We start from the raw sequence: 26,852 nt of genomic DNA on the forward strand, positions 1-26,852 counted from the left end.
AATGAGTGGAGTCTTCGCGTCAATCAGGTGGCCAAAATATTGGAGCTTCAGCTTCAGCATCAGCCCTTCCAATGAATATTCAGCAGTCATCAATTATATTTAGGATCCCAAAGGTGTTCACAATGGATTGTATTTTTTTTGTAGTCAGTAAAAGCAAGCAGGTTAGCTCACACTCTACACTACAAATCACAAAGAATGTGTGGTCCTGTCTTTTGTATCAGTAAATTTTCACGAAGAGAAATCTGGATTAATGCTGAGAATTTAGAAGTTCCTGCCCATTGGAACAAGAACCAGGCTAAAATACAATTCTACTACCTCTGGGTGGAAGTTCTTAAAATAGTTAAGGTTACTCTTTTTTTTTCTTTATTATTATTATTTTTTTTGAAATACATTCTTGAGAAGAACTGCTGAAAAGTCAGATTTTATCTAATTTGCTGTAAGGATATTTAGCAATGGATTTCCACTGGCTCTTTAGTCTCAGACTTTTCCCCATATTTCAAAAATGATATGCAAACATCCTCCAAAACAATTCCTGCTGGTAACTACAGTTCAGATGAACAGACAGATAAGAACAAATCTTTATTTGTGACATGTTTATTTCAACAAAGATATGTATAACCATGCTCCTTGAAAGCAGAATTAAAATTTACTTCTTGTCTATTCCTCTTACCCTCATTCCTTTCAGTCACTACACAGAGAGTTTTTTGAGGCAGTAATTGCTTCTCATTTCGAAATCCCCACTACCTAGCATTGTACCTGGGCTTAGTAGGCAAATCTTTTACTGGTCCTAACATTCCTCTCTCAATCTAGCTCTTCTCCCCTTGCCAAATCCCAACCACACTGACCTTCCACCTGCAGACAATTCCTTCGCTCCTTCCTCTCCCAAGGTCCTTGAACAGGCCTTTTTAACTGCAGGAAGGCTTTCCCCTTCTCTATTACCCCTCATCTCACTGAGGCCCTCTTATATAGTTCTCAAAGTAAATGTCTCTTGATCTGGACTAGAGATGCAAACTTTCTCTAAACTGTGACTTAATAAGGTCCTCTGTTATACTATTTCAGTACTTAATTAAGTACATGATGATGTATTCAATGTCTTTCTTCCCTGCTAAACTATCAAATCTAGGAGGGCGGCTGCACTGGGTCTATTTCTTTCACTACTGTCTAGTCTAGTGATACTGCCTAGCCTAGTTCCTGACAAATGTCAGACTCAATGCATATGTAGAGGCAAATTGACAGGGTTGTCAGATTTTTTAAAAACAACACTCAGTTAAATTTTAATTTTAAATAATTACATTTTTTAGTACAAAAGTATGTTCCAAATATTATAGAATATAAATCTAGCAATATTAACATTGAAGAAGTACAGAGAGAATTTATCCAACTAAGAATTTCCAAAGATAGTTCATGTTTAAAATGCTGTGGGAATTCCCTGGTGGGCCAGTAGTTAAAAGAGTCCATGCTTTCACTGCCAAGGGCCCAGGTTTAATCCCTGGTTCAGGAACTAAGATTCCACAAACAGCCCAGTGCAGCCAAAATATAAAAACAAAAACTAAACTAAAATGCTGTTTCAACAAGCATCTGTGGAATCCTAATACCTGTGTATTAGAAGCTGGTAATATACACTTGACGACACAGCCCTAGCCCTTGATGGGTTCACCTGATTCAGAGTTCTGAAAATATGACTGGTCACTGAAACTGTAGGCACTCAGAAATATTTTGTTAATTTACTCATGTCCAAAGCATGACTGTTGAATACACAGCTACAGTTTCTCATGCAAGCTCTTTATTCAAATGAACAATAAATACTGTACTAGTGTAGCTAGGAATTGTTAAACCATATAAAACTTGAAAACAGACTAAACTTTACCAAATTTTAGTCACAAAATAGAATGAGAAGTTACTATTTTTCATCTGAAAATGCAGATGAAATGACATTGTTGAAAATTTGTACTCTAAAAGTAAAGATCCCTGGTGGTCCAGTGATTAAGAATTTGCCTCTCATGCTTGGGGCTGGTGCATGGGGATGACCCACAGAGATGTTATGGGAAGGGAGGTGGGAGGGGGGTTCATGTTTGGGAACACATGTAAGAATTAAAGATTTTAAAATTTAAAAAAAAAAAAAGAATTTGCCTCTCAAGGCAGGAGACATGGGTTTGATCCCCAGTGGGTGAGGGAACTAAGATCTCACATGCCACAGGGCAACTCACCCTGAGCACTGCAACAAAGATCACCATGCTGCAACTAAGACCCGATACAGTCAAAAATAAAAATAAACAGATTTTTTTTTTAAAAAGACATCAATTTTTATAAAACAAAAAGTCAAAATATAGGACAGACATGTCATTAAATACAAAAAGTAATTCAAGGTATACACACACCAAGAAGAGGACCATGGACAGATTTTAAATGAGTAAGCTTTGAGGGAGACTTCAAAGGCTCTTAAAGCCAAAATCTAAACTAACAAATTGGACTTGGGGTGAGGGGAAATTATTATAACTTTAGTTAAATATTTCTTCTTGTGTAGAGCCTAAAGAGAAGCTTTCTGACTTGCTTTGGGGGACTTACAGGGAAACTACAGTCATTACCTGACCGGCCACTTGGGCTTCCCAGAGTTACCCTGACTCCCTGCCCTGGGAGATCATGAAACAAACAAATCATGTAGCCCTGGAATTTCTGAGTTCAAAGTTTTCCTGTAGAGTGAAGCATTCCTTATTCTACAAAGGCACAGTCCTCACCATTTGTTGGACCAATACCAGCAGTTTATAGTATGTTTTGTATTTAAAAATTTAGAGAGTCAAAATGGCTGAAAGGCTTAAAGATCTAACATCATAAAACTCCTAGAATAGAACATAGGCGAAACATTCTCTGGCATAAATTGTACCAATGTTTTCTTAGGTCGGTCTCCCAAGGCAATAGTAATAAAAACAAAAAATTTTTAAAAGGGGACCTAATCAAACTTGCAAACTTTTGTACAACAAAGGAACCATAAAATAATAAAACAACCTATAGACTGGGAGGAAAGCATTTGAGAATGAGGAGACTGAGAAGGGCTTAATTTCCAAAATATATAAATGGCTCATACAACTCAATAACTAAAAGACAACCCAAGCAAAAATGGGCAGAAGACTAAAGAGACATTTCTCCAAAGAAGACACACAGATGGCCGACAGCCAGGCACAGAAAGATATGTTCAACATGGCTAATTATTAGAGAAACATGCAAGTCAAAACTACAATGAGTGGCTTCCCTGATGGGTCAGCAGTTAAGAATCCACCTTGCAGTGCAAAGGGACACTAGTTCAATCCTTGGTCCAGGAGGATCCCACATGCTGTGGAGCAACTGAGCCCATGCACCACAGCTACTGAGCCTGCTCTCTAAAGCCCAAGAGCCACAATGACTGAAACCCACAGGCAGACTGCACAAAGCCTGTGCTCTGTAGCAAGAAAGCCACTGCAATGAGAAGTCCTCACACTAAAACAAGAGTAGTCCCCACTCACCACAACTAAAGAAAGCCCACATGCAACAACAAAGACCCACCACAGTCAAATAACAAGATAAATAAATACATAAATCTTTAAAAAAAACCCAACTACAATGAGGTACCACCTCACACTGGTCAGAATGGGCATCATTAAAAAGGCAACAAATAACAGATCCTGTCGAGACTTAAAGAAAAGGGAATCCTCCTACTCTGTTGGTGGGAAATTAAATTGGTGCAGCCACTATAGAAAACAGTAAGGAGGATCCTCAAAAAACTAGAGTTGCCATATGATCCAGCAATCCCACTACTGGACATGTATCTGGACATAGCAGCACTATTCACAGTAGCCAAAATATGGAAACAACCTAAATGTCCATTGACAGATCAATGGATAACAAGATAACAAGACGTGTGGGGTGTGTGCGTGTGTGTGATGGAATGATGCCATTTTATTTTCTTGGCCTCCAAAATCACTGGATGGTGACAACAGCTATGAAATTTAAAGACGCTCGCTCCTTGGAAGAAAAGCTATGACAAACTTTTCTTGTTCAGTAGCTCAGTCATGTCTGACTTTTGGTGACCCCGTCAAGTACAGCATGCCAGGCTTCCCAGTCCTTCAGTATCTTCCTGAGCTTGCTCAAACTCATGTCCACTGATGATGCCAACTGGTGACGCCATCCAACCATCTCATCCCTCTGTCATCCCCTTCTCCTCCTGCCTTCAATCTTTCCCAGCATCAGGGTCTTTTCAAATGAGCTGGCTCTTCGCAACAGGTAGCAAAACTATTGGAGCTTCAGCTTCATCATCAGTCCTTCCAATGAATATTCAGGGTTGATTTCCTTTAGGATTGACTGGTTTGATCTCCTTGTAGTCCAAGGGACTCTCAAGAGTCTTCTCCAACACCACAGCTCAAAAGCATCAATTCTTTGGCACTCAGCCTTCTTTATGGTCCAGCTCTCACATCCATACATGACTACTGGAAAAACTATAGCTTTGACTATATGGACCTTTGTTGGCAAAGTAATGTCTCTGCTTTGTAATATGCTGTCTAAGTTGTCACAGCTTTTCTTCCAAGGAGCAAGTGTCTTTAATTTCATGGTTGCAGTCACCATCTGCTGTGATTTTGGAGCCCAAGAAAATAAAGTCTGTCACTCTTTCCATTGTTTCCCCATCTATTTTCCATGAAGCGATGGGACCAGATGCCATGATCTTAGTTTTTTAATGTTGAGTTTTAAGCCAACTTTTTCATTATCCTCTTTCACCTTCATCAAGAGGCTCTTTAGTTCTTCTTTGCTTTCTGCCATAAGGGCGGTATCATCTGCATATCTGAGGTTATTGATATTTCTTTTGGCAATCTTGATTCCAGCTTGGGATTCATCCGGCCCAGCTTTTCACATGATGTACTCTGCATAGAAGTTAAATAAGTAGTGTGACAATATATAGCCTTGACATATTCCCTTCCTGATTTGGAACCAGTCTGTCATGTTCGGTTCTAATTGTTACTTCTTGACCTACATACAGATTTCTCCCTGGAGAAGGAAATGGCAACCCACTCCAGTATTCTTGTCTGAAAAATCCCATGGACAGAGGAGCCTGGCAGGCTATAGTCCATGGGGTCACAAAGAGTTGGACACAACTGAGCAACTAAACCACCACCACTACAGATTTCTCAGAAAGCAGGTAAGTTGGTCTGGTATTCCCATCTCTTTCAGAATTTTCCACAGTTTGTTGTGATCCACACAGTCAAAGGTTTTAGCATGGTCAATGAAGCAGATGTTTTTTCTGGAATTCTCTTGCTTTTTCTATGATCCATCAGATGTTGGCAAGTTGATCTCTGGTTCTTCTGCCTTTTCTGAATCCAGCTTATACATCTGGAAGTTCTTGGTTCACATACTATTGAAGCCTAGCTTGGAGGATTTTGATCACGACCTTGCTGGCATGTGAAATGAGTGCAATTGTATGGTAGTTTGAACATTCTTTGGCATTGCCCTTCTTTGGGAATGGAACAAAAACTGATCTTTTCCAGTCCTGTGGCCGTTGCTGAGTTTTCGAATCTGAGTTACAAACCTAGACAGTGTATAAAAAGCAAAGACATCAGTTTGCCGACAAAGGTCCGTGTAGTCAAAGCTATGGTTTTTCCAGTAGTCATGTGCGGATGTGACAGCTGTACCATAAAGAAGGCTGAGTCCCGAAGAATTGATGCTTTTGAACTGTGGTGTTGGAGAAGACTCTTGAGAGTCCCTTGGACAGCAAGGAGAACAAACTAGTCAGTCCTAAAGGAAATCAACCCTGAATACTCATTGTAAGGACTGATGCTGAAGCTGAAGCTCCAATACCCTGGCCACCTGATGTGAAGAGTCAACTCATTGGAATAAACTCTGATGCTGAGAAAGACTGAAGACAGGAGGAGAAGGGGACAACAGAGGATGAGACGGTTGGACAACATCACAGTTTCAATGGACATGAGTTTGAGCAAGTTCTGGAAGACTGTGAAGGGCAGGAAAATCTGGCATGCTGCAGTCCCTGGGGTCACAAAAAGTCAGACACGACGGAGTGAGTGAACAACAACAAACGACAATGTCATTTGCAGCTACATGGATGGACCTAGAAATTATCATACTAAGCAAAATGAGTCAGAAAGAGAAAGACAAATACCATATGATATCATTTATATGTGGAATCTAAAATACAACACAGGGACTCCCCTGGTGGTACAGAGATTATGACTCTTCACTTCCTCTGCAGAGGACACAAGTTGGATCCCTGTTTGGGGAACTTAGATCCCACATGCTGCAAGGTGTGGCAAAAGAAAAAAAATATGACACAAATGAACTTATCTGTGAAACAGAAACAGGCTCACAGACGTAGAAAACAGACTTGTGGTAGCCAATGGGAGGATGGGTGAGGGTGGTTTGACTGGGAGTTTGGAATTAGCAGATGCAAACTATTATATATGGAATGGAACAAAGATCCCTTGAAAGTCCCTCAGTGTGGCCAAAAAAGAGGGGGGAAAAATGCAGTGCTTAGGATTACAGAAAGAGCTGTCCCTTCTCCTGTCATTTACTACTAGTGTAAATGTGCTCCAACTCTTTCTGAGTCTCAATTTCAGCCTTTAGGAGTTGCATATAATAATATTCATCCTGGTCACCTCATCAGGTTATTTATTTGTTTAATTGGTATTACTTGACAGGTTTAAAAGACTTCTGTGGAAAATTGAAAAGTGCTGTAGAAATGGAAGGTATTCTAAAAAATAACAAGCTTCATTCATTAGGGGTTTTTCTAGTCTGCTTCAACAGGAAACAGATAATTAAGAAAGGATTTGGGACTTCCCTGGTGTTCCAATGTTTAAGGACCCACCTTACAATGCAGGGGGCGAGGGTTTGACCCTGGTCTGGGAACTAAAATCCCACATGCCATAGAGAAACTAAGCCCATTGTGGTGCAACTAGAGAGTCTGACCGCTTCCACAAAAGATCCTGCATGATGCAATGAAGACCCCAAGTGCCGCAACTAAGACCCCAGGCAGCCAAATACGTAGATAAATAAAATATTTTAGGAAGTTTCTGTAAAGCAACTACATACCAATAAAATTAATTTAAAATAAAATGGAAGCAACTTAACATCCTTTCACAGAGGAATGGACAAAGATGTGGTTCATATACAATGAAATATTACTCAGACATAAAAAGGAATGAAACAATGCCATTTGCAGAATCATGGCTGGACCTAGAGATTGTCATACAGAGTGAAATAAGTCAGAAAGAGAAAAACAAATATTGTATAACATTGTTTATATGTGGACTCAAGAAAAATTGTACAGATGAACTTATTGGCAAAACAGAAATAGAGCCACAGATGTAGAGAACAGACTTACGACTCCCAAGGGGGAAAGGGTGGGGGAAAGATTGGGATCGATATTCTGATAGACAAGAGTGCCTGAAGAACTATGGACAGAGGTTTGTAATATTGTACAGGAGGCGGTGATCAAAACCATTTCCAAGAAGAAGAAATGCAAAAAAAGGCAAAATGGTTGTCTGATGAAGCCTTACAAATATATGAGAAAAGAAGAGAAGCGAAAGGCAAGGAGAACAAGAAAGATATACCCATCTGAATGCAGAGTTCCAAAGAATAGCAAGGAGAGCGAAGAAAGCCTTCCTAAGTGATCAATTCAAAGAAATAGAGGAAAACAATAGAATGGGAAAGACAGAGATCTTTTCAAGAAAATTAGAGATACAAAGGGAACATTTCATGCAAAGATGGGCACAATAAAAGAGAAATGGTATGGACCTAACAGAAGCAGAAGATATCAAGAAAAAGTGGCAAGAATATACAGAAGAACAACACAAAAAAGATCTCATGACCCAGATAACCATGAAGGTGTGGTCACTCACCTAGAGCCAGACATCCTGGAGTGTGAAGTCAAGTGGGCCTAGGAAACATCACTATGAACAAAGCTAGTGGAGGTGATGGAATTTCAGCTGAGCTATTTCAAATCCTGAAAGATGATGCTGTGAATGTGCTGCAGTCAGTATGCCAACAAGTTTGGAAAATTCAGCAGTGGCCACAGGACTGGAAAATGTCAGTTTTCATTCCAAACTCAAAGAAAGGCAATACCAAAGAATGTTCAAACTACCACAGAACTGCACTCATTTCACACACTAGCAAGTTAGTGTTCAAGTTAGGCTTCAACAATATGTGAACCGAGAACTTCCAGATGTTCCGGTTGGATTTAGAAAAGGCAGAGGAACCAGAGATCAACTTGCCAACATCTGATGGATCACAGGAAAAAGCAAGAGAATTCCAGAAAAACATCTGCTTCATTGACTATGCTAAAGCCTTTGACTGTGTGGATCAAAACAAATTGTGGAAAATTCTGAAAGAGATGGGACTACCAGACCAACTTACCTACCTCCTGAGAAACCAGTATGCAGGTCAAGAAGCAACAGTTAGAACCAAACATGGAACAACAGACTGGTTCCAAATTGGGAAAGGAGTATGTCAAGGCTGTATATTGTAACCCTGCTTATGCAGAGTACATCATGTGAAATGTTGGGCTGGATGAATCCCAAGATGGAATCAAGATTGCCAAAAGAAATATCAGTAACCTCAGATATGCAGATGACACCACCCTTATGGCAGAAAGCAAAGAGGAAGTAAAGAGCCTCTTGATGAAGGTGAAAGGAGAATGAAAAAGCTTGCTTAAAACTCAACATTCAAAAAAATAAGATCGTTGCATCTGGTCCCATCACTTCATGGCAAATAGATGGGGAAACAATGGAAATGTGACAGACTTTATTTTCTTGGGCTCCAAAATCACAGCAGATGGTGACTGCAGCCATGAAATTAAAAGACACTTGCTCCTTGGAAGAAAAGCTATGACCAACCTAGACAGTGTATTAAAAAGCAGAGACATCAGTTTGCCAACAAAGGTCAGTATAGTCAAAGCTATAGTTTTTCCAGTAGTCATGTATGGATGTGAGAGCTGGATCATAGAGAAGGCTGAGTGCCAAAGAATTGATGCTTTTGAGCTGTGGTGTTGGAGAAGACTCTTGAGAGTCCCTTGGACTACAAGGAGATCAAACCAGTCAATTCTAAAGGAAATCAACCCTGAATATTCATTGGAAAGACAGATGATGAAGCTGAAGCTTTGATACTTTGGCCACCTGATGTGAAGAGTGGACTAATTGGAAAAGACCCTGATGCTGGGAAAGATTGAAAGTAGGAGGAGAAGGGGACGACAGAGAATGAAATGGTTTGATGGCATCACTGACTTGATGGACATGAGTTTGAGCAAGCTCCGTGAGATGATGGACAGGGAAGCCTGGCATGCTGCAGTCCACAGGGTCGCAAAGAGTCAGACACAACTGAGTGACTGAACAACAATATATACACTGTGGTGGTAGTGGTTTAGTTGCTAAGTCATGTCCGACTCTTTGTGACCTTGTGAACTGTAGCCTACCAGGCTACTCTGTCCGTGGAATTCTCCAAGCAAAATACTGGAATGAGTTGCCATTTTCTTCTCCAAAAGATACACTCCTATGTATAAAATAGATAACTAATGAGAACCTACCACGTAGCACTGCTGCTGCTGCTAAGTCACTTCAGTCGTGTCCGACTCTGCGACCCCAGAGACGAGACGGCAGGCCACCAGGCTTCCCTGTCCCTGGGATTCTCCAGGCAAGAACACTGGAGTGGGTTGCCATTTCCTCCTCCAATGCATGACAGTGAAAAGTGAAAGTGAAGTCGCTCAGTCGTGTCCGACTCCTAGCAATCCCATGGACTGCAGCCTACCAGGCTCCTCCATCCATGGGATTTGCCAGGCAAGAGTACTGGAGTGGGGTGCCAGTGCCTTCTCCGACCATATAGCACAGGGAACCCTATTGAGTGATCAGTGGTGGCTGGTAGCCTGAGTGGGAAGGAAATCTAAAAAAGTAGATACATGTAAACGTGGACTTCCCTGTAGCTCAAACGGTAAAGAATCTGCCTGCAGTGCAGGAGACCAGGGTTGGATCCCTGGGTCAGGAAGATCCTCTGAAGAAGGGAATGGCAATCCACTCCAGTATTCTTGCCTGGAGAATCCCCATGGACAGGGGAGCCTGGTGGGCTACAGTCACAGGGTCGCAAAGAGTTGGACACGACTGAGCGACTAAGACACACACACACATATATAAATGTATAACTGATTCACTTTGCTGTACAGCAGAAACTAACCTAACATTGAAAAAATAAAGTTTCTACTGCTGGAATGATAAGTGGTGGGACAGGTTGGAAGGTTGGAGGGAGGTTCAAGATGGAGGAGACTATGTATACCTATGGCTGACTCATGTTGATGTATGGCAGAAACCAACACAATACTGTAAGGCAATTATCCTCCAAATAAAAATAATTAAAAACAAAGGATTTACTTGACAAAAAAAATAAATTCAGCCCCATCACTCAAAGTTTCTACTGCTGATATGATGGTGGATTAATTTGGATGATGAATTTTATTCTTCAAGGTTTTATTTGACACATCACAATTACTTCTGTCATCTCTACTTTTCCATTTTGTTGCGGGTGCATCCTAGGTCAAATACTTGATCTCATTTAAAAGAAAGATCAGAGTAATTTTGCTGAACTCATGCCAATGTTCAATAAAGCTGACCAGTCACTTTGTCTAATTGACTCATTAAATTTCCTGCCATCTGCCATCAATGTTAGACACTGGTGGAGACCTTCACATCCAGGCCCTTTTGCAGCAATGAGTAAGTCACCACACCTGCGTTCAAGTACTAAATTGTATACTTTTTTTTTCTTTCTTTTTTCTTGACAGTATTAATTTTACTTCTACAGATGATTAAAAAGTTGTTAGGTCTTCCTTTTTCTCTGGCCTTGATGCATGGCTTGTGGGATCCTAGTTCCTCCACCACTGATAGAACCTGGGGTCCTGGCAGTGAGAGCATCTGAGTCTGGTTTCCTTATCTTCTTTTTTTTTTTTTTGGTGTCTGGTCTGCTTTGTCACTCTCAGAACACGTCATTTTTGACTGGACTCAGACTTGGAAGTAGAAGCTCTCAGGGAGGACAGCCTCCGTCTCTTGGCGATCTGCTCCTGCCGTTTTTCTTTGGCCTCCTTCATTCTCTTGGCCAAAAGTTTAGCATATTCTGCAGCCTCTTCTTTATTTTCTTTTTTTTTTTAATTTTTTAAATTTTTTTATTTTTTCTTTATTTTCATAGTACGCTGTTTCTTCAGAGCAATACGCTGGCGTTTGTGTTGCAGAACTCGGGGAGTCACGAGACGCTGAATCTTGGGTGCTTTAGTCCTAGGTTTCTTACCGTCTTTGTTCAGAGGCTTTCGCACAACATATTGGCGGACATCATCTTCTTTTGAGATTGAAAAGTTTGCGGATTCTGCTAGCTCTTTTGGGACCCAGGCGACGAGGCACTGTAGTATCAGTGAGTCCAGGAATATCCTTCTCCCCTTTTTTCACGATGACCAAATTGAGAACACTCAGATTGGCATCCACAATGCAACCCCGCACAGATTTGCGCTTTCTCTCTCCAGTCCTCCTTGGTTTGTAACAGGAATGCCCCTTACTCAGAAGCAGGCGAACTCGGCCATGGGTCAAGACACCCTGCTTCATGGGGAAACCCTGCTTGTCGTTCCCGCCACTGATTCGGACCACATAACCCTTCCATTCTTCACCCAGAGCGTCAGCAGCAACTTCTGTGGCCATACGCTTCTCGTAGAAGGTACGAAGTTTTCGTTCATCGTCCACTTCAATGAGCTTCTGGCAGCCAGTGGCCGGGAAAGAGATGTTCAGCTTCATTCTGAAGCAGCCGACAGCCTCCGAGGCGCCACGAAAAAGAGACGGGTTTCCTTATCTTTAAAACAGGGATGGAGGCAAATCGTGTTTTGCAGGGTACTATGGGAGTCAGTAACAATTTAGCACGTAGCTGTATAGGCTACACAAGTTGCAAGAATTGTTAATACTTACGGACTTGGGTTGAAATAGTACCACATTCGCCCTTTATCCAGTTGACAATATTAACATGCAGATACTTAAAGAAGTTGTATAGAGTATGCAAAAATTGGGGCTTCCCTGGTGGTGCAGACGTTAAAGATACACCTGCAATGCATGAGACCCCGGTTCGATTCCTGGGTGGGGAACACCTCCTGGAGAACGGAATGGCAACCCGCTCCGGTATTCTCGCCTGGAGAATCCCAAGGACAGAGGCCGGATATAGTCCAAGAGGTCGCAACCAGCCGGACAAGACTGAGCGACTAAACATCACACACACACACACACACACACACACACACACGCACACGAAAATTAGTTTGCGCCGAAGCGGATTATGTATTTGTTCAATGAGTTATCAATAAAGTTTCAAATTAAAAAATTCTCTCTGGTTCGTTTTAATAAAGTTTTGCTCAAATGGCGAGCCCCATTCTTATCGCGAGAATCTGGCGGAATACTCCTCTGGCTGGAGACCTGCTCTCGCGTTGTTTGAGCTAGCAGCGGCGAGAGGTGAAAGGGAAGCACGAAATACCGCGAGATTACTGAATATTCTCGCGGTATTTCTTGGGATTACCCCCTCCCCCCGCCTTCCTCCTAGTGCCGTTTCGGTTTAACCTAGTGTGTGACTGTGAGTCTGTGTGAGGGGCCGAGTGTGTGAGGTACTTAGGTGAGGCGGAAGCTAGAAAAGGGGCTCCCTCAGGAGCGAGGGACAAAGGGGGCGTGAGGCACCTAAGCCGCGGGACCCCAGCGACAGGAAGCCGCCCCGAGCCGGGCTACCGGGTAGGGGAAGGGCCCGCGTAGTGCTCACAGGGCCCCAGAGCCAGAGTCGGCCACACAGCACCGAGCCGTCGGCTTCCTACTTCTTCGACCTCCCCGGCGTCTGGGCCTGAGGACTGGCTCGGCGTGGGGAGGAGGAGAAACAGATTCGAGCAGCTACTCGTTGTCTCGCAACTCCACTGCTGAGGAACTCTCATTTCTTCCCTGGCTCCTTCACCCCCACCTCATGTAGGAGGGTGCTGAGGAGACGGGAGGGAGGAGGAGCCTGGACTACCGTCCCTTCCCTCCCCACCCCCTTGTAGGGGCGCTTTGGTAGGCGTGGGGCTGGGGGGGGAGGGTGGGGGTTACTTTTTGGAGTGCTGGGGAACTTTTTCCCCTTTTTGAGGCCAGGGGAAAGGGAATGCCCAATCCAGAGAGACATGGGGGCAAGAAGGACGGGAGTGGGGGAGCTTCTGGAACTTTGCAGCCGTCATCGGGAGGTGGCAGCTCCAACAGCAGAGAGCGTCACCGCTTGGGGTCGAAGCACAAGCGGCATAAGTCCAAGCACTCCAAAGACATGGGATTGGTGACACCCGAAGCAGCACCTTTGGGCACAGTTATCAAACCTTTGGTGGAATATGATGACATTAGCTCTGATTCCGATACCTTTTCTGACGACCTGGCTTTCAAACTGGACCGGAGGGAAAATGATGAACGTCGCGGGACTGATCGCAGTGACCGCCTCCATAAACACCGTCACCACCAGCACCGACGTACTCGCGACTTATTAAAAACTAAGCAGACAGAGAAAGAAAAAAACCTGGAAGCCTCCAGCAAGTCGGGCTCGACGAAGGACCGGATATCAGGAAGTTCAAAGCGTTCAAATGAGGAGAATGATGACCACGGGAAGGCTCAGATCTCGAAAAGCAGCAACAAGGAATCCAGGTCATCCAAACTCCATAAGGAGAAGACCCGGAAAGAACGTGAGTTGAAATCGGGACACAAAGACCGAAGTAAAAGTCATCGGAAAAGGGAAACACCCAAAAGTTACAAAACCGTGGACAGCCCTAAACGGAGATCCAGGAGTCCCCACCGGAAGTGGTCCGACAGTCCCAAGCAAGATGATAGCCCCTCCGGAGCTTCTTACGGCCAAGATTATGACCTTAGTCCCCCGAGATCTCACACCTCTAGCAATTATGACTCCTACAAGAAGAGTCCGGGAAGTACCTCTAGAAGGCAGTCAATCAGCCCACCTTACAAGGAGCCTTCCGCCTACCAGTCCAGCACTCGGTCACCCAGTCCCTACAGTAGACGACAGAGGTCTGTGAGTCCCTATAGCCGGCGACGTTCTTCCAGCTATGAAAGGAGTGGCTCTTACAGTGGGAGATCACCCAGTCCCTACGGTCGAAGGCGGTCCAGCAGCCCTTTTCTGAGCAAGCGCTCTCTGAGCCGGAGCCCACTTTCCAGGTGAGCTATTTGTCTAACAGTCCGTGCTTTCCTACTGTGGCTTATGAGGAACTGGGGATTAGACCTGTTAACATTTTGTGGAAGCCCCCAGTGTTTGGCATTGTCTAGAACACTTTGCTGTTGGCTAGAACAGTTTGCTGTAGGTGAGACTGGTCTCCCCTTAACCCAGAATTGAAGAGGAGAGTTCACATGTCTAAAGCTGCTAAATAAAGGTAGGTACTTCCAGTGCTGGGACCTTCAGCTGTAAGCTCCTATGTGAGAAAAATCATAGGCTTCTGCTTACCGAATGCATGGAGTTGATACTGGCTCCCAGAGTTTATCCAGTTATTTCGGTTGCTTTGCCTTAACTTTTCAAAATTCACTTTGGAATTAGTGCTTTAGGCTTTATTGGACCTGATTGGAGATTTCATTTGTGTTATTTGAGGCTGTTTTCCTAGGTCATCTACCATTTGCATTGTCCATCCACTGTGTCTCCAAACCTGTAAGTTTATTTCTTTATAGACAGTTTTTTTGATAACTTACAAAAGACTCCCATCTTTGATGTTTCTGGTGGGAATTAAGCTGAGCTCTTCCCTTTTATGTTATAACCTGGCAGAAATTGGTTCCAAGGATACTTTGATTTTCTTTACAAGCATCACCATTGACTATCTTGTGACCACAGCAGTTTTCAGAATCTTTCTTTTAAAAAATGCTAATAGTATCTTCACTGTGATATTTTTTGTGATAAAGCCATGTTAATTTAAAATTTAATAGTTGGAGTGAATTGTCTACAGAAAACTGTTCTTGTTCCTAAGTGATGAGGTGTATGTACCTCCCTATTTGTAGTCTTATCATTTTCCACAAAAGGAGAACTTAAGTTTAGGAGTTACATCTGAGTGGAATCCTAATCTTGTTTTGTAACCTTTGACATATAATTTAATTTTTCTGTGTGTGAAATGAGAGTAATAACTACCTAGTTCTAGAGTTGTGAGGTTTAATTAGTAAATATGAGTGCTTAGTCAGGTACAGTGCCTGCTCAGTAAATTTTATCAGTGAGTGAGAAAAATGTTGAAAACTAGTAGAGAAATTAGAAAAAAATCCATGCCATGTCTTTTATATGTAAATGTGAGTAATTTTTGCTGACTTAAAGTTATAATTATTCATAAACTAGTTTGAATTCATCAAGTTAAAAGAGTTCCTAGCTGTCAGAGTATGAAGTTCCTTAGGCTTTCCCCCTGCATTTTATTATTGTAGTCAGGACTCAAATATGTACCACCCAGATTCTACAATTAATACTTGATATACATTTTATCATTTCTATCCATCTCTTCATCAAGCCATCTTCATTTGTTTTGATTCATCTCAAAGTAAGTTGCATACATCAGTATACTTCACTATAAACACTTTAGCATGTACACCGTTAACTAGAGTTCACTTTTTTTTTCTGGAGGAATGAGAAGTCAGTTTATATACAGTGAGGTAGATGTCTTAAGTGTACTATTTGTAAAATTGCTTAGCTTCTTTTAAGGATGCCTAAGAAATAGTCTCAGAATATTTTAAAACCACATTGAGGCTAAAACAAGTTTCAGTAAAAACAAGCTGCTTTTGCAATAATTCCTTTTGGGTCCAAATCTCAAGTTCTCTCTTCCTATACTCACTTAGTTGAGAAAAGTTTTCAATTAGCAATAATCGTGCCTCGGATAAACCTCATTGGCTACGATACTGCCACTGCACAAAGCTTATACTCACTTAGTTGAAATTAGTGCAGTAATGGTAAAAATCAATCAAGAAAGAATTGAAAACACAACATGATCCTATAGGACACAAATATAAACACTAAATAATAATCCTGGAGTCACACGCACATTTTTAGTTGGCTAGTAAAGAGCATTACATGTTTGTAGGTGTGCGATATGTGCATATGTACATATTTTTCCTCATTCAGTTTCTTAGGGTAGGGAATATACAGATTTATAGTCTTCTGGGTTATTATTATTTATTTATTTATTTTGCCTTGAGAGAGACAGTCAGAATTAAACAAGCGATATCATTTTTAAAGACTGAAAATGCTTTGAGAGAAACTTTGAAGATCTTTGCATCCACCAAATTAGTAGTGATTAATAGTAGCAATTTCATTTCAAATGGATAGAACCTAACTTAATTCAGGGAAAAAATACATTTGTTATTGAAGACAGTTTTGTTCACTCTTTGAAGACAATTTACCTATTTGTTGTCCCTTTTTTACCCCCTTTTTCCCTTAAAGAGTGGATCTGAACCTCAACTTTAACATTTATGTAACTTAGAGCCATCCAAATGTCCTATTACAGTAAGATTCTGTTCAGAAGTTAGAGGATTTGTAGTAGAGTTCTTTAGGAAGATTTAGTCATGCTGAAAGATTAAAGAAACAGTGGGTTGTAGGGCATGTTTCTGACATTACTTAGTGTTTTCCTAAGATAATGTTAGTTTCAACCCAGTCTGTAATTTAGAGAAAGCCTCTTGTTTTATCCACTTTATTTACAGATGTATTAGTTTTCTTAAGAGTAACTGGGTATTTAGTAAATCCATTTAACTAGTTTCATTGTCTTGTATCCTCATGTTCATATAAATGTTGTTGTTTGATTCCAGTGATTATTTTATATATTAATTAACTTTTGGAAGAAATTTCCAAAAGGCATTATGGGTATAAGAAAATCATGACTAACATCATGTGAGTTATTTCCCCTACCATGTATATGCTGTTTGTTTTGAAACATTTTGAATCACATCAGTCTTACCAATGATCAACCATAAAAGGGAGATATTGAAGATCTGAAATGGGAACAATTTGTTTTAGACTATTGGGCAAATTATGTTTTGTCCAGTCATACTTGATACATTGTGTGCCTGCTAAGTTCCTTCAGTTGTGTCCGACTCTTTGTGACCCCATGGATTTTAGCCTCCCAGGCTCCTCTGTCCATGGGGATTCTCCTGGCAAGAATACTGGAGTGGGTTGCCACGCCCTCCTCCAGGGGATCTTCCTGACACAAGGGTTGAACCTGCGTCTCTTATGTCTCCTGCATTGGCAGGCAAGTTTTTTACCACTAGCACTACCTGAGAAGGCCGGTAGTACATTTGACTTCATTAAAAAGCAAAAAGAATTAAGAGGGGCTTGGATTTTAATTTAGAATAATCTGCCTTTTAGATTCCCAGATTTTACTTTCCAATCCTTTCTTAATAATGGAGAAAACAAGTTGAGCATGCAGTAATACCTTGCTTTATGAATTTCTAAAATGTTTATTGGAAATCATTTTATATTTGAAAGTACTAGAAGTCATCATAGTTTTAAGAACGTCTAATAAATTATTTTGTCAAGACAGTTTCTCCAGTTTATGTAGTTTGTAAATCCTAAGGCTTGTATCTTGGGAGTTTGTTTAGTATAGGCACAACTTAATTATAAACTGAGGATTCAGGAACAAAATCTTTTCCTGGGATTTCTCAATTAGATAGCTCTCTAATTTAAAATTTTAGGTTTTAGTGAAGTGTGCTAGTTACTACGTTTAGCATTAAGTGTGACTTTTAAAAATCATGTTTTCACTTTATCAGATATTTAAACCAAAATTCTAAAAGTAATCATGAATATGGATATGGGAAAAAATATCCATCCATCTTCTTTCACTTGAATAAGTAGTGGATAATTTTTAGATTATATGACTGAAATATGTTACCATGAAGGATTATTTCCTTCCAATCCATTTTTTAGAGTAAAGAACATTTTTAAATTTATAGAAAAATTCTGAAGCTAGTACAGAGAATTCTTTCATATCCTCAAACTGTTTCCCCTAATATTAGTATCTTATATTTGTTATAATTAATAAACCAATATTGATACATTATTATTATTATTATTTGATGGTACCATCCAGTCCCATCACTTCATGGCAAATAGAAGGGGAAAAAAATGGAAGCAGTGACAGATTTTATTTTCTTGGGCTCCAAAATCACTTCGGAAACGGTGACTGCAGCCGTGAAATTAAAAGACACTTGCTCCTTGGAAGGAAAGCTATGACAAACTTAGACAACATATTAAAAAGCAAAGACATCACTTTGCCGACAAAGGTCTGTATAGTCGAAGGTATGGTTTTCCCATTAGTCATGTATGGATGTGAGAGCTGGACCATAAAGAAGGCTGAGTGCCAAGGAATTGATGCTTTCGAATTGTGGTGCTGGAGAAGACTCTTGAGAGTGGGTGCCATGGACTGCAAGGCGATTAAACCATTCAATCCTAAAAGAAATCAATCCTGAATATTCATAGGAAGGACTGATGCTAAAGCTGAAACTCTAATACTTCGGCCACCTAATGCGAAGAGCCAGCTCATTGGAAAAGGCTCTGATGCTGGGGAAGATTGAGGGCAGGAGGAGAAGAGGGTGGCAGAGGATGAGATGATTAGATAGCATCACCGACTCAATGAACATGAATTTGAGCACACTCCGGGAGATAGTGAAGGACAAGGAAGCCTGGTGTGCTGCAGTCCATGGGGTCACAAAGAGTCAGACAGGACTGAGTAACTGAACAACAACAATCTATTTTTAAGATTGCTAAGTACTCAAACTGGGTTTTTTTAGTTACAATTCTTCATAGTTTAGTCTTTTTTCTTCCATATTGCTGTAGTCTATCGATTTAATTTTTTTTTTTCTTTTTCCAGTAGAAAATCAATGAAGTCTAGAAGTAGAAGTCCTGCATATTCAAGACACTCATCTTCTCATAGTAAAAAGAAGAGATCCGGGTCACGCAGTCGACATTCCAGTATCTCACCTGTCAGGCTTCCGTTGAACTCCAGCTTGGGAGCTGAACTCAGTAGGAAAAAGAAGGAAAGAGCAGCAGCTGCTGCAGCAGCAAAAATGGATGGGAAGGAATCCAAGGGTTCACCTATATTTTTGCCTAGAAAAGAGAACAGTTCAGTGGAGGCTAAGGATTCAGGCTTGGAGCCTAAAAAGTTACCCAGAGGTGTAAAATTGGAAAAATCTGCCCCAGATACTGAACTGGTGAATGTAACACATCTTAACACAGAGGTCAAAAATTCTTTAGATACAGGGAAAGTGAAGTTGGATGAGAACTCTGAGAAGCAGCCTGTTCTTAAAGATACGAAAGTACAGGGAACAAGAGACTCTAAACCTGTAGCACTGAAAGAGGAGATTGTTACTCCAAAAGAGACAGAGACATCTGAAAAGGAGACCCTTCCACCTCTTCCCACAGTTACTTCTCCACCTCCTTTACCAACTACTACCCCTCCACCACAGACACCCCCCTTGCCACCTTTGCCTCCACTGCCAGCTATTCCACAGCAGCCACCTCTGCCTCCTCCCCAGCCAACATTTAGTCAGGTTCTTTCTTCAAGTACTTCAACTTTGCCCCCCTCTGTTCATCCAAGGACATCTACTCTGTCCTCTCAGGCAAATTCTCAGCCCCCTGTACAGGTTTCTGTGAAGACTCAAGTATCTGTAACAGCTGCTATTCCACACCTAAAAACTTCAACGTTGCCTCCTCTGCCCCTCCCACCCTTATTACTGGGAGATGATGACATGGATAGGTAAGTCCTGTAGTTAATTGGGAAATTTTAACCCTCTTGATCTAAGTGTAATGTAGTTTTTGTTCTCAAGGCTTTGTCAAAATTCTTCTGATGCATGTCTGTTTATAATGCTTTCATGAATAGGAAATACCTGTAATGTTTGGTTTTCAGTGGAAAAAGTCCTTATGTATGACATGATTAGGAAAAGAGAATTACAGTTTGAGGTCTAGTAATCCTTTTTCTCACAAGAGTATTTATCAATAATTTTGATTTAAAGTTTTAAAAATCATGTTTTTCTCCTTAAATTTTTATGTTGAAAATTTCAGTATTACATAGCTGCAGAAAAATTAACACCTGTATGCCCTTCAGCTAGATTGACCAGTTGTTAATTTTTTGCCATATTTTTTTAAACTATAGATATTATGACATTTTTGAATAGTTTAGCATGTCTCTCCTAACAAGAACACTTTCCTGTATAATCACAATACCTTTATCACCCTAAAAAACATTCATTTATTGAATAATATCAGTAGCATATCAATAATAATATTATTAATATCCTAAGTGGTCCCAAAAATGTCTTTTATATCGACTTTTTTCCATCTTGATGCTTTAAAAAAATTATACTTAAGAAGCAAAAGAACAATATGTAGAGTCTTTGCTAATTAGAATATATAAATTCACAGTGTGGTGATAAGAAGAGCTTTCATTTTAATGAATCCTCTGACTATTGAGACCTGAAATGATTTGAAGCATGAATCTGATTTCATGGAAGGCATTAGGGAAATATATTTGTTTAATTTCTTGGCAGACCTAGCTAGGCAAGTGCAACCAAACAAACTTGATTTAGCAGTGACATATACCATGGCAGTCTTCGGGTTATTGTTTTTCTATGGAGATTCTGCCCTCTTGTTATAGAGAATATGAGTTTCACTTAATACAACAAGTTTTCATCGTAAGCACAGAAATAAATATTATCAGTCAGTGCATCCCAGACCAATTCCCAAGCTTCCATTACTTTCCAGGTGATAGCAGTAGTTTAAATAGTGATACATTTCAGCCCTTTAGATCTATATTTTTTCAGACTATTCTCTGTGCTTTTTTAGAAGGTGCAAGTGCAATAAATGATGGGAAAAGAGATTATTTAAGTGAATGGCTCCATTACTATATATAGTGGTAAATATGATTTTAAAGAAAAATTCCACATGCTCTTTCTAATATTAATAGGTATTAATGAATTCTGCCACATCCTGAGAACTACAAAGGAGAAGAAAAGAACCTGAAATTTATGTAGAAAAATTTGTTTGAGGTACACAATATACTTATCATAGATACAAAATATATATTTTTGTAGTTTTGTTGAAAAAGAAGTCATCCCGAGGGAACCTAGGCCACTGTCTTTCCACGGGAACCTTGTTTAAATATTAGTTTACATAGTGGCTAGAATCATATCAGTGTGGCTAGGAATCTTCCTTTTGAAATGTTTACTTGGCTAACCAAGTAGACATTGAACCTATCTACCATGAGTCACGGTAGAGTGCAGATTTGCAGAGGTGGAACAATTTTGATAGAAGGCACATAGAGATTTCTGTCTTCCAGATTGTAAATGAAGGGTAAAGTAAGATCATTCAGTGATTATTTGAGTATGTGTAGCTGTCTTTAAGAACACTCGTGAGAGAGAAGTGAGAAAAATTATTTTTGTTACATATTCTGATTCCAAAAGTATAACTGTTTCATTTAATAGTCCTTATTAAAGGTAGAAAAATGGAAGTGAAGATTTCTTCCAATATCAATTTTATTTTTTCACTATGTACTAACTTAAAATTCAAGATGGCTTTTCTGTTTTTGTCTTCATTTACTTATTTGGTGCACCCTTTCCATGTACAGCTGCACCTTTCACATGAAAAACATTTGTTTATTAATTTAAAAAAAGGTTTTTTTGGCCTTGTGGCATTTGGGACCCTAGTTACTCAACCAGGGATCAAACTTGTGCCCCCTGCATAGGAAGCGCTGAATCTTAACCATTGAACTGCCAGGGAAGTCCTGAAAAAATAATTTTATGTAAGAAGACTTTTTAGGAAGAAATCTGAAAGTTGTGAATGGAACTTCTGTTCCTCTGTACTTTATCTCATAGGAGACTGCAGGAGCTTAAATGTTGAGAATGTGACTTATACATCTTTTTATTGCCTGCTGCTGCTGCTGCTGCTAAGTCACTTCAGTCGTGTCCAACTCTGTGCGACCCCATAGTCGGCAGCCCACCAGGCTCCCCCGTCCCCGGGATTCTCCAGGCAAGAACACTGGAGTGGGTTGCTATTTCCTTCTCCAGTGCATGAAAGTGAACAGTGAAAGAGAAGTCACTCAGTCGTGTCCGACTCTTAGCGACCCCATGGACTGCAGCCTACCAGGCTCCTCTGTCCATGGGATTTTTCCAGGCAAGAGTACTAGAGTGGGGTGCTATTGCCTTCTCCTTTTATTGCCTATAGTACTTTAAACATAAAACATAGAATGTAGTCATTAAATATTGATTATTTGAATAAGTAAAACTGCTGAAGGAACCAGGGTCAGGGCTTGTGTGAAATAAAATTGGGCATGTAGTTAAGAAATTATTTGTCACATGGATGATATAAAGCTTGCATTAGAGGATTTGTCCTTTTGGGAAAAGAATTAATCTCTCTTTCAAATGTGTGTGTGTGCGTGTGTATGTGTGTGTGTGTATAGTATGTATATTGAGCAGAAGTATAATAGAAGAGTGAATTTTAATTAATGATATTTGCAAAAACCTTTCTGATTCATAGTCTACAATTCTTGATTTCTAGAAGCAAAGGCTTCCAAACATCCACTTTGATATAATGCATTCTTCACAGACATAGCTATTCATGGGGATATGCTTCTTTTAAGGAGATCATCCATATGCATGTGGCTAAATTGCTTCAGCTGTGTCCAACTCTGTGTGACCCTATTGACTGTAACTCCCCCCCTCCTCCAGGCTCTGTCCATGGGATTCTCCAGGCAGGAATACTGGAGTGGGTTGCCATGCCCTCCTCCAGGGGATCTTCCCGACCCAGTGATCAAACCTGCATCTCTTATGTCTCCTGCATTGGCAGGCAGGTTCTTTACCACTGAGCCACCTGGGAAGTCCACTCATCTCTATACCCTCCTTTAAATTTTCAGTTAACCATAGAGAGTTTTTAAAATGTTGTTTTCTTCTCTATTTTTTGCATAGCCTGGTTTATCTGGAGTTTATCAGACTTGAATAAAGAATAAATAAAGAATAATACCCACTCCAGTATTCTTGCCTGGAGAATCCCATGGACAGAGCCATGGACAGAGCCTGGAGGAGGGGGAGTTACAGTCCATAGGGTCGCACAGAGTTGGACACAACTGAAGCAATTTAGCCGCATGCATATGGATGATCTCCTTAAAAGAAGCATATCCCCATGAACAGCTATGTCTAAGTCTACAGGATTCTTAAAGGCTGTATTTTTAAAATACTGAACTCTTGTATAAAAGACCTATTAAACGTTCAGGTTTGAATTTAGGATTTTGCTAATAGAATGCTTGTTTTCTATTTGTATTCTATTAGACTGCTAATAGAATGTTTTTAATGTGTTCATTCAAATTTTAATAAAAGTTTATAAAAATAAATCACTTTTTAAACAACCTTCTTTAAGAGGAATGAGATAAATGGCCATATTTAAAGTGCATGTTTAATCACCCAGTCTCCTCTATCCATGGGATTTCCCAAGCAAGAATACTAGTGTTGCCATTTCTTCCTCCAGGGGATCTTCCCAACCCAGGGATCGAACCCATGACTCCTATGTCTGCTGCATTGCTGGCAGATTGTTTATTCACTGAGCCATCAGGGATGGGGATATTTAAAGTAGTTTATTTTAAATTTTGAAAATTATAAAAATTAATTTTGGGGAATTCCCTGACTTTTCAATGGTTAGGACTCCAAGCTTCCAATGCCATGGGCCCAAGTTCCATCCCTGGTCAGGGAATTGAGAACCTACAAGCTGTGTGACATGGCCCAAAATAAAGTTAATTTTCTTTATGTGTAGTTCATATGTAAATTCTTTTTTTTTTTTTATTAACAGTAAAGACTTTTCAGAGGTGTTTACATTGTACCTACAGAATAAATTCAGCATCATAAATTCCAAGAGACTTATCCGTATTCTAAAATTTGAGCCCTCTGGGATTTGACTTTTTTTTTTTAAATTATACCCAGGCATTAATGCAACCTTGTCTCCATGAGTGAACCCATCTGCTGGTATAAATGGAGAAGCAGGAAATACTGATATTGATAGGGTGAATCTGTTCTTTCTGGTACTGAATCTTCAAGTAATGACTTGCTGCTGCTGCTGCTAAGTCGCTTCAGTCGTGTCCGACTCTGTGTGACCCCAGAGACGGCAGCCCACCAGGCTCCGCCGTCCCTGGGATTCTCTAGGCAAGAACACTGGAGTGGGTTGCCATTTCCTTCTCCAATGCATGAAAGTGAAAAGTGAAAGGGAAGTCGCTCAGTCGTGTCTGACTCTTAGCAACCCCATGGACTGCAGCCTATTAGGCTCCTCTGTCCATGGGATTTTCCAAGCAAGAGTACTGGAGTGGGGTGCCATTGCCTTCTCAAACAATATTTCTTCCACTATGTTAGACCCTTTCTGCGTGTACCATATGTTCTTAGAACTATATAGAGGTTTATTTTAGTGAGTACCCTACACTAAAGGCTAAAGACCATAATATTGCTAAGCATTGGAATTTTATCATTTTTATTTTATGCATCATTATTGCAAGGTTTTTGATACATGTGGAATTTGTTGAAACAAAATTTAACCTCTGTTTAACTTGTGTGCTCTAAACTGGTAGTACATATCCCATCAAACACTCATTCTTTTTTGAAATAACAGACTGAAATACAATTTTTCAGAAGCAATGTACATTTTCACAATAGCAAATAATATTTGAACTCATAAAGTAAATTTTGGAGAAAATAAGATGTAAATGTAAAATATAGAATAAACTTACATGAAATGATGGTGAAAGAATTCAGTTAATTTAATTCTAGTGACACAGAACCAAGCTAGACTTTATTTTTGAATCATGAATTGAAGTTTATAAAAAGTATTTTGACACAGTAATTGAAAAACTAGGAATTTTCTTTTCTAAATGTCTTAAAAGTTGGGGAAATTTTTAAAATCTATATGACATCCTGACCCAAGAGTTTTCTGGTAACTCTTTTGTTTAAGACTTTGTTTCAGGGTAGAAAAATCTTACTGCAAGTTGGTGTGTGTTCATCACTATCAGTAATTTAACAGAAAATTTCAGATGATGGTTTTGCTCTACCTTGACTACCCCAGTTCTGGTTAATATGGTACAAACAAGATTCTGTAATTTTATATGATTTTTGAAATTAAAATGATGAAAAATAATAGGAAGTAGTAGCTTTTGAGATTGTATTTTACACACTGAAGGTAGCAGTATGCTTTAAAAAGATACGTTGCAAGGGATAGCTGTATTATCCCTTAGATGTGTTTATGGTTCTATGTAAGTATTTATGAAAATTTTCTCTTAATAACCACTTGCTGAAAAAATAGAAGATGTTCCTACTGTGGTTAGGATTCTCAGATCCTTTTTAATCTTCTGATACTGTGATAGAATACAAAAGACTATCATGGTTTTATTTCTAGACATGAATTAGTATGCTGCCTATTTTTTCTGAGGACATGCATGGCACAAAATCCTTCTTTTACTCATAAGTAGAGGTGGTTAAAAAATTGGATCTGAAAATTGAATTTTATAATCTATTCCAGAAAAGCCATCCCTTTTGTTCCCCCACTGACTATTGTAATTTGTTGGAGAGGCTTTCTGCTGCCAGTACTTTGTTGTTGTTGTTTAGTCATTATCGTGTCTGATTCTTGTGACCCCATGAACTGTAGCCCATTAGGCTCCTTTTTCCAGGAAATTTCCCAGGCAAGAATACTGGCATGGGTTGCCATTTCCTTCTCCAGGGGATCTTCCCAACCCAGGGATTGAACCCGTGTCTTCAGCATTGGCAGGAAGGTTCTTTAACCATTACCATTTGAGCCACCAGTGCTTTAATGATTCTGAAATAGTCTCTTGGACTCGTTCTCCTTAGATTCTTAGTTTGAGGGTTATTTATCCATTTTGGGTGGTTGAATATGATTGCCTTTTCTTCCCAACCAGTAGAATAAATCAGTGAATTTTTCATTTATTTTGATTTCCAGCTTAGCTGTATTTCTTACAAAACATTCTAAAATACTCTTTGCTTTTTCCAAGTTTCTCTCCACATCTTTAGTAACATAGTAGTATTACACTGTTGGGCTTTCCATCATTATTGAAATCTTTAGAGCAGGTTTGGTGACTACGCAGGTTGCCATGGTGCTTTGCAAATTTAAGATTATAACTTCCTGTATTTTATTTCATCTCAATAAAAATCCAGATAGCTTCTTTGGGAGGACATTAAAAAGTTTATTAAAGTTTCTACAGATAATATCCCAGTTCTGTTTTTTTTAAAATATACTATAGATTTCTTTTTGCAAAATCCAAGTCTCTTTAACTGTGACTAAACTCCATTTCTTTGTTATATTATAGGGGCTTTCCCTTTGAAAGTAAAATCTTTGTAATCTTTTACTAACCAGACATTACAATCTTTGAGTTTTATTTGCACATTCTTTAAGTAATTGTGATCTTTTTCTTTTTTTCCTCTCTGTTGTTCAGTCCGAAAGAAACTCTACCTTCAAAACCTGTGAAGAAAGAGAAAGAACAAAGACCACGTCACCTACTCACAGACCTCCCTCTCCCTCCAGAGCTCCCTGGTGGGGATCCATCTCCCCCAGACTCTCCAGAACCAAAGGCAATCACACCACCTCAGCAACCATACAAAAAGAGACCAAAGTGAGTTTTGGGCTGGATCCATCCCTACCTTTGGACCACAACCTACACCATTAGGATCATAGAGGATTGGGCCTAATGTAGCTCTTTTTATTTTCACAGATAAAATTCTTTCATCTACATCCCCAGATACCTTGTCATGTTTTTTAGAAAAGTAATAATTTCCCAAGTTCAAGTTTACCATGAACATTGATCCCACAGTATCTTTTGAGTTCAT

At 39.9% G+C, this 26,852-nt stretch overlaps 1 protein-coding gene, 1 non-coding gene and 1 pseudogene across 3 annotated transcripts in view; 1 reads left to right on the forward strand and 2 right to left on the reverse strand.

Moving 5' to 3' along the window:
* Positions 1-10,993: 10,993 nt before the first annotated feature.
* Positions 10,994-11,786, reverse strand: LOC138083988 (small ribosomal subunit protein eS6 pseudogene; annotated as a pseudogene).
* Positions 11,787-13,155: 1,369 nt separating this feature from the next.
* Positions 13,156-26,852, forward strand: part of CDK12 (cyclin dependent kinase 12) — a 40,851-nt gene continuing 27,154 nt past the window's right edge. For both annotated transcript variants that reach the window (XM_068976067.1, XM_068976068.1), the window contains exons 1-3: positions 13,156-14,201; positions 18,863-19,747; positions 26,462-26,638. In XM_068976067.1, the coding sequence (XP_068832168.1) occupies positions 13,156-14,201; positions 18,863-19,747; positions 26,462-26,638 (2,108 nt within the window). The remainder of the gene's footprint in view (positions 14,202-18,862; positions 19,748-26,461; positions 26,639-26,852) is intronic.
* LOC138084965 (U4 spliceosomal RNA) lies at positions 15,774-15,920 on the reverse strand. The gene has a single exon (XR_011145355.1). It is a non-coding gene; the product is annotated as a U4 spliceosomal RNA (small nuclear RNA).

This window comes from Capricornis sumatraensis, chromosome 8 (assembly GCF_032405125.1).
Source record: "Capricornis sumatraensis isolate serow.1 chromosome 8, serow.2, whole genome shotgun sequence".
Classification (NCBI taxonomy): Eukaryota; Metazoa; Chordata; class Mammalia; order Artiodactyla; family Bovidae; genus Capricornis; species Capricornis sumatraensis.